The 7,814-nt window shown below is 36.1% G+C and overlaps 1 protein-coding gene across 1 annotated transcript; it reads right to left on the minus strand.

Moving 5' to 3' along the window:
- Nucleotides 1-5,294: 5,294 nt before the first annotated feature.
- On the minus strand, nt 5,295-7,406 carry LOC149787134 (uncharacterized). The gene is made up of 3 exons (XM_089978343.1): nt 7,249-7,406; nt 6,524-6,655; nt 5,295-5,965 (listed from the first exon to the last, which is right to left on the minus strand). The coding sequence occupies exons 1-3, from the start codon at nt 7,307-7,309 to the stop codon at nt 5,811-5,813; spliced, it is 348 nt and encodes a 115-aa protein (XP_089834469.1). The 5' UTR covers nt 7,310-7,406; the 3' UTR covers nt 5,295-5,810.
- Nucleotides 7,407-7,814: the final 408 nt, after the last annotated feature.

Below are 7,814 nucleotides of genomic sequence, written 5' to 3' on the forward strand. Positions count from 1 at the left end.
CACCTTCATTCTAATATCACTGCTATCGTCTTTCATTCTTAGAAAAATGAGAAGAACTTAAAACTTTTTCGTCTTTCGGCTGTGAGATGATATTGATTAAATACCATGTATTATGTCTGTTATCTGTATATTTGTAACTTAAGGCGGATAACCAGCTTATTCAATATTCTCAATTTCAAACGTCCTAGTGGCTGTGGATTGGCTTAGTTTTCAAAGCAGATTTGAGTCTAAAAAGCTTACGGAGAAGGAAACGTATATACCTGGATCCTAACATTATATTTTAGGACAGGTGATTGTATGAAATACATGTATATATAATTACACCGATTTAATGTAACCGGTTCCAGGGTTCCAATTCTTTCCTTGAACAAAAACAATTGTCTTGTTTGGTATATTTATAAGTTTTTAATTATAGTTTCATATATATAAGTTACATTTCTCAGCAGTAATCCAGTGGGTTTGTGCATGTCACTATCAAATTCCGCCCTCGTGATGGATGAGAGCTAGGCGATAGTTGCTCTTACTCGTTGCATGCGGTCGATTCCCGCTTGTAGCGAATTATAGCTCTCTAGCTTATAATGGTTTGTATAGGCGACTACATATATTTTGTTACCTCTTGGTGGCATCTTTGTGTGTGTGTGTGTGTGTGTGTGTGTTATAACGTAGAATTAAATTTTTTTCTCCAGTCATATCACTACAATGTCTGCAGTGCGGCAGTTTATAGTGATATCTAGCACTGGGAGATCGTGCCGCAGACATATGGCATGATGTCCCACCCAGCCACCTTATCCTGACACCAGGCGGACCAGTCCTAACACAAGCTTTTTAATGCTGAGCGTCAAGCGAGGCAGCTGTTAGTGCCATTTTTATAAGTATTTGGAATGACTGGGCCGGACTTCGAACCCGCCACTTTCCGCATCCGAGAGATGTTAGAACCACGAGGCCATCGGAGCGGTCCGGTGAAGGTGGCATCTTTGTACAGTAAATAAGTATCAATAATTGTTGTACCCGTTGGGTATATTCTGTGGAAAATATTGGAAGGAAATTTAAAATGCATGAAAAATGGGTTGAACAAAAGAAATGGAAACATAGTTTGCTTCACCCATTTACTTTCGTCAGAAGGTAAAACGACTTACAGTCATATCCAACAACGTCCACTTGGGAAACGTGGCTCAGTGGTTAAATGGTTCATGTGTATTTGTTGCCCTTTAATATTTTGTATATATGACGTTCAAAAGTAATACATATTTGTCTCCCAATGGTATCATGTACATTGACTATCACGACCATTAGCGAGACTAAAAGAAAGTGCTTACATAAGCTAAGTGTTCAAAATATCGGGTTTCGCATTTCGAATCCAGCAAGTAATATGTATGCACGTATGCTTGGATCTATGTACATGTCGATAAATTATTTCTTCTGAGAAAAAAGAAACATACAAACTTATAATGATAAATTATTCAACATTTGGGGTCGAGATTATTTAAAGTAGTGCAATAGAACGAGGCTAAATCCTCATTACAAAGTCGCGCGATATTTGTCCGAATTTTAAACTCAGTCGGTAATAATAATAAAGCACTAGTTTTTCAACTCTTTTTTTTTTCCAGGCCTGCTCCATCTTGAGTGTCCGGTGTAGGGCAATTGTATTGCGACCCCACCCCAATCATGCTGGCCCTGTTTGCGTTAATGAGCTAAACTATCAAGCAGAACGGGGATAATAAATTCCTTCCATTGTGTCAGTGTGGGATAGGAAAACTCCTCCCAAGCTCCTGGATTCTGCCTCAGACACTCAGAAAAGCCTATTTTGTTATACACACAAAAAAAAATTCATGTGGTCACAATTTTCCTGTCTGATACTGATACGCAAAGAAAAGATTATTCTCCTCCCGTTCCTGAATGAAAAGTAGGGGTTGAAGTCAAAGTGGCGTATGGTACATGCCTGTGTAACTTTCAAACATGATAAAACCAATTGAAAATTTCACGCCAATAAAATACAGCGTAAAAGGTTGGGGTTTGTGTTCGCTTTGAATAATGTTTAAACACAATTTTTGTGTTCAAGGCACATTGGTAGGGACGTCTAAGGTCATGGCAAAACACAACATCCGAAGTGTGTACAGCAAAAATTGAAGTCCACTGTTAACCATACGATTATTGGAGACAAACGAAAAATAATGATATAGTCCTTGATTCAACTTTGATCTGGAATCTATTTACCATTTACAAATAATAATACCAATATGAATTTGAAATACACATTTCCACTCGGAATAAAGACGCTGTACATTTAGTTAGATCGATCAGTGCGAAATGTCTTGTTTGTGGGACACTTAACATCATTCACTTGTTTTAGTAGGTATGTGTGTTGCACTTAAGGTTTATACTGAATATCGTTAAGAAAGCTCAGGGGCCCCGCGTGGCCGAGTGGTCTAAAGCGCTATCCGTTACGGATCACTGCCATCTCACCTCTGTCTGCGTGAGTTCGAGTCTCGGATTTGGCTAATGTGGGTATGTGAGAAAGCTTGCCAGTAGCTTCTTGTGGTGGTTCTTTCCGGGATTTTCCCGGGTTCTTCCTCCACCATTAATACTAATAGCCTATCGTGTGCTGAAAAATGGCGTTAAACCATGCAACAACAACAATAAAAAAGCTCAAATGGTCATTGAAATCAGGGAGATGCTTGCATTATTATGCTCGCAGAAGATATCCACAATTGTCCCCAGTCAGAATAAAGCATTCACAACTTCGACGTCAGTTCTACGGATCATACCTCGTATATATGCCATTGAGATTGGATCATAGTTCGGCCATTTTGTTCAGGTCATGAAATAACCTCGGAAGTAGTTGTAGCAATGCCCATCAATTTGACGTATGTGGCGATTCCTCTTTAGGCGGAGTGTTGCGACAGTACAAGGTGGAGAATGTTTTGATTGTGACCTTGTATCTTTCCACGTCATATTATTCCATGTGAAAGCAAGTAGTTTAGAATACAGTTCTCATTGACTACTAATTAAATCCAAAGTTTCTTTCTTGAGTTGACGGAAAAGGTCGCAAATGTTCAGATCGTATGCCACAAATTTTTATTGTGACCACCACGGTTTATTTACGAATCAAGAATTGACCAAGATGTCGCAAATGCGTGGAACTGTTTTTTCATTCTCATCTTGATCAGTCACACAGGCAATCCAATCGTAGAAATAGCCGAGGTTATACAAATGGATACGACTTTCTTATTTTGCTGAGAATCGTTAGGCGAACATAATGTATAACTTAATTAGTCATGCATTTCCTCTATTTTGACAAGGTACCTAACATTCATGTATAACATATCTCAGACTTTCCCGAGTGTCTGATGTATAATATTTATTCCCAATGTGGATGTTTCCTATACTGTATAATGAAGGATACATTTTCTCACATTTTTAATTAAATGTGATAGCCGTAGTGAAACGCGTACTGTGAATACTGAATAACGTTGAAATAACAAAACACCCATTGAGACTCTCCTTTAATAAAGATAGGGCATAAAATGTTAGGTGTACACTGATATATTCAGCGAGAACTTTAAATAACGTTTAAACGCATGTTAGCCTTGAAAGAACAGTGGCTAAAACTGTTACGATGATGGCAATGCACGGCGTCTGAATTGTGCAATGCAGATAGCTTGTGCAATGACACAAATGTGAGCAAGTAAAACCAAATACGTCTATCTTATCTTAAGATTACTTGAGATAGATGATAAGAGGAAAAAAGAGTAGTTGATTCCGCTTTGTTCTGTAATTTATTTACACTCCAAAAAATATCAAGGAAATGATCCGTACAAAACGACCCGGCTTCAAGACAATTAATTACAACCATTGCTCGTCTTTGTAGACAATATATACATTGCAGTTTATGTTTATCTAAATTATTGTGAAAGAATGTTCAAGTTAGAAGGTCGAATTAGGCCACGAGTTCAGATAAAGGTCGCGTGTGAGTTCGGATCACACTGTTCTGCACCCATGTTTTACACTGAAAAAAAACCCAAACAATGATCATACAAATATAACACGTAAAATTGAAGAAAAAAATATTTGTAAAAAAATTTAAATATAAAAAAAAACAATATTTCCCCATGCCATTAAATTAAAGAACATAAAAATACGAGTATCTTACAAAAATTTTAATTGAAGTGATAAAAGATTTTCTATTCGATCTCAGGAAGAAAGTACGTGGCGTACTCAGCGCGCGCGTGCGTATATATATATATATATATATATATATATATATATATATATATATATATGCGCGTGTGTGTGTGGTCAGTTTAAGCATAGCAGCACATTAGTGGCAAATATTGATCTGGAAAATCATTCTATTAAAAACTTTTAGGCATTGTGTACACCTATGGATGGATGTACGACCTTGCTTGCATGGGTACATGCCCGGATGTTCTTTTCAGCAATACACTAATGATTTTTATAAAGTTTCTGCAAAAGACTGAATTTATGAATTAGTTTTAGAAAAAGACAAACTGTACAAATCTTGGCACAAATACAGATATTCGTTCTGTAGAGAATAGTTTTGTAATAAATACAGTGTTATTTTTATCAAGGAAAATCTGGAATTTGCCGTGGAGTTGTGGGAGAATAACATAGAAAGACGACAACAAATTCAACATAACTTTACACAGAGAGCAGAGATGGGAAGAGGGCTACAAAGTTGATCGAATCAAAAGACGGCCAATAGTCATATTCATTGCTAACAGATGAGGAACGTTGAATTTAGCGGACTATTTGTAAAACGATAAAGGGATTCAAAATTCAAATTTAAATACACTACTTGCTGATAGTAAACTGATACGGGGAGAAAACTTTAGAAATGAGATCAAATATTTTCAAAACAATCCTCTTTTTAATTTGCAGATTTAAAACCCGGGTAGAACTTAAACTGTTGGAAAAGTATAAATTAGTTGAAATAGTAGATTCTGTGTTGTCGCAGTAATACACGTTCTATGGGTGGACGGATGGAGGGATGGATGGATGTGCGTACGTGTACGTATGGGTACGTATCCGTATGTGTATATGCATGTTGCTTTGCAGATATAATATCAATGTTTGGTTCCTGAAATATACAGTGATGGTGGAGAAAAAGAGGGGTTGAACTTTATTTCTCGTGTGTGTGTGTGTGTGTGTGTGTTCCAAGTTTCGCTAAAAAAAGTTTTCATGTAGCAAATACTCTTTAATATCCAAGTATCACGGTATTTTCTGTTAAAAAGCCGGAGAGAGTGTTAATAAGAGCTTAAAGAAATTCAAAAGCATTTATTGGAAATCGTTTATTGGATGAAATGAATAATGGGAAGCAAAAAGGAAGACATACTCTGTGAAAATGTTGCAATTGATTGAAAATGTTTAAAGGCCAAGACAAACGTGCAGTGGGTTGTACCTTTCCTTCTGTCCAAAATTATCTTGTGTCCAGGAAGCATATTCTTTTCGTCATTTGATTGGCTGTTCGACATAGTAAACCAGTTTACAAAGAATTCATATCTGAAGCTTGCTAACTGACCACCGGTCGGTTGATTGACCAATAGGGATTTTCTTACCTGACATGGCTGAATATCATTATCTAACATACATGACCCATCATAGATTATATGGTGCTAGCTGCATAATAGCTACCAACCGGTTTCGAACTTCGGTCTTTAAATCCAGAAGCAAGTTATATTGATAAACATAATTAATAATATATGTCGATAGAACATATAACATAATAAGGGCAAAATACAGCACACACAGTTCATTTCTTCTCATTAGTGAAGAGCAATAAAAAAAATGATCTATGCTGCCGTTACGATGATGGAGCTGCCCAACGGAACTGCGTAGTTGCAGAGATTTCCCTTACACAGACACACTGTACCAGTGATCCCGTTTTCTGTGGCCTCGGTGCATTTATCTCCAGTAGAAACTGAAGGCTCGCACCCTCTTCCAACAGCTGCAAGATTATATTCAAATTTGATATCTTAATCTCTCATCTATTTCGCAGAGTAAACAATCCTTACTATTTTATTGTTTCGGTATGGATGTGTCGACTCGTGTAATGACTGTTTGATGGCGTTATAATACAGCATTTTCGCACTGTGATAATCTAATAATATGAAACACAACTTAAGCAATTGTAAGCAAAGTCAGTTATATGATGGAATAGAAATGAATAATAATTACAACTTTCTCTTTGCATCTCCCTCGGTCCTAAATACATGGAGAGTGTTTGCATTTCAAAAGGCTAATTTGGTTATTCAAACCAACGTTATAAATATAATTGCATGGAATTATATTCGACTGCTTATTTCTGATTCAAGCTACTCTTCTCTGTGTTTTCATCGTAATAGACAATTTAGTTTCGTTATAAATACATGCTCATTTTAATCAGTAAAAAGTACGACGCACTCTCATGTCTTTAACGCTAGGGAATAATCCGGATAATCGGAGTCCGAATATTCGAATTTTTACTCTGTGTGTGTGTGCGTGTTATTCAAAAATGTTTACAAACCTTGTCTATTCGAACGTGTGGCCTTGGCCTTATAACATGACCCTATGCAGGGAATTGTTGAGACTCCGGATGACTTAAATGGATCGTTGCATGCATCATCCAAAAGACAACTGTAACAATTGATGGCATTCGCTGCAAAGTAATTAGACAAACAAAATATTATTTCTAAATCTATGGCATCATCTATGTTTAAGCACTGAGTTAGAATATATAATTTTCAATATTGTGTATTATTATATAAGTTTAAATATTCATCATTATCATATACGGTAATATTGAACTCTATTATACCCTTCAAGAATGTTGAATTATACTTTTACTTTAAAATGTTGAGTAATATCACAAACTTTTAATGTTGAGTAATATCACATACTTTTAATGTTGATAATTATTATATACTTTTAAATGTTCATCATTATGATATATTTTTAATGTTGAGTTTTATTATACCTTATAAATTATATTGTATAGTGAGAATGAATGTGCACTTTTAAAACCCAGTGTATACTTGCGATTGTTGAGATAAAGTAATGTAATTACAAAAGAAAAGTATCATGATGGCGGAGGGCTTCGAAACATAAAATATAAGAGCTCAATAAGAAAAGAAAATGACAAATGAAAATGGAAACATTTTCAGGACCAAATAGACTTGCTTATCCTTCACTAATATTTCTGATGCGATATAATTAATACAATCGTTGATTTATTGGTACACTCTCTCCTACCTTGCTTTAACCAGATTAGAATCCCTAGAAAAATAAGGTACTTCCTATACGGTGTCTCCATGCTGACTATGCGCTCTCTGCTGAGGCACTGACATTAAATACGAAAATTAGACAGTTGATATTCAAGGTAAACGGTTTTCTATAACCACACACGTTCTCACCTCTCTGATGCAAGAAAAATCATGCGCAGTAAGCATTGCAAATGTGTGTCAGTATTATAAGGAATTAGGTTCCAAATTGCGCAACATGTGGATATTTAATATAAGAAATTGATTTCTGGAGTGGCCTAGATTGCCACAGACAGGCCGATATACTGACAGCCATTCAGACAAAGGGTTATAAAATAGATGACATAGATGCCCTTCAAAATGGTGGAAGGGGGTTCTTTATATTGCAACCAAAGGGAAACAAACCACTACTCCCAAAAGGAAGTTTCGAAGTAAAAGGAAAGGTGGCAAGTGTAAAATAAGCGCCACAGATAATTCGCGCAAAAAAACAAACAACATAGAAGCAAACTGAAGTGCATATTTTTTTTTCAGGATTGCATATGGAAATAGATATCATAG

The sequence above is a fragment of the Sinohyriopsis cumingii genome, chromosome 12 (assembly GCF_028554795.1).
Source record: "Sinohyriopsis cumingii isolate HCF-2022 chromosome 12, ASM2855479v2, whole genome shotgun sequence".
Classification (NCBI taxonomy): domain Eukaryota; kingdom Metazoa; phylum Mollusca; class Bivalvia; order Unionida; family Unionidae; genus Sinohyriopsis; species Sinohyriopsis cumingii.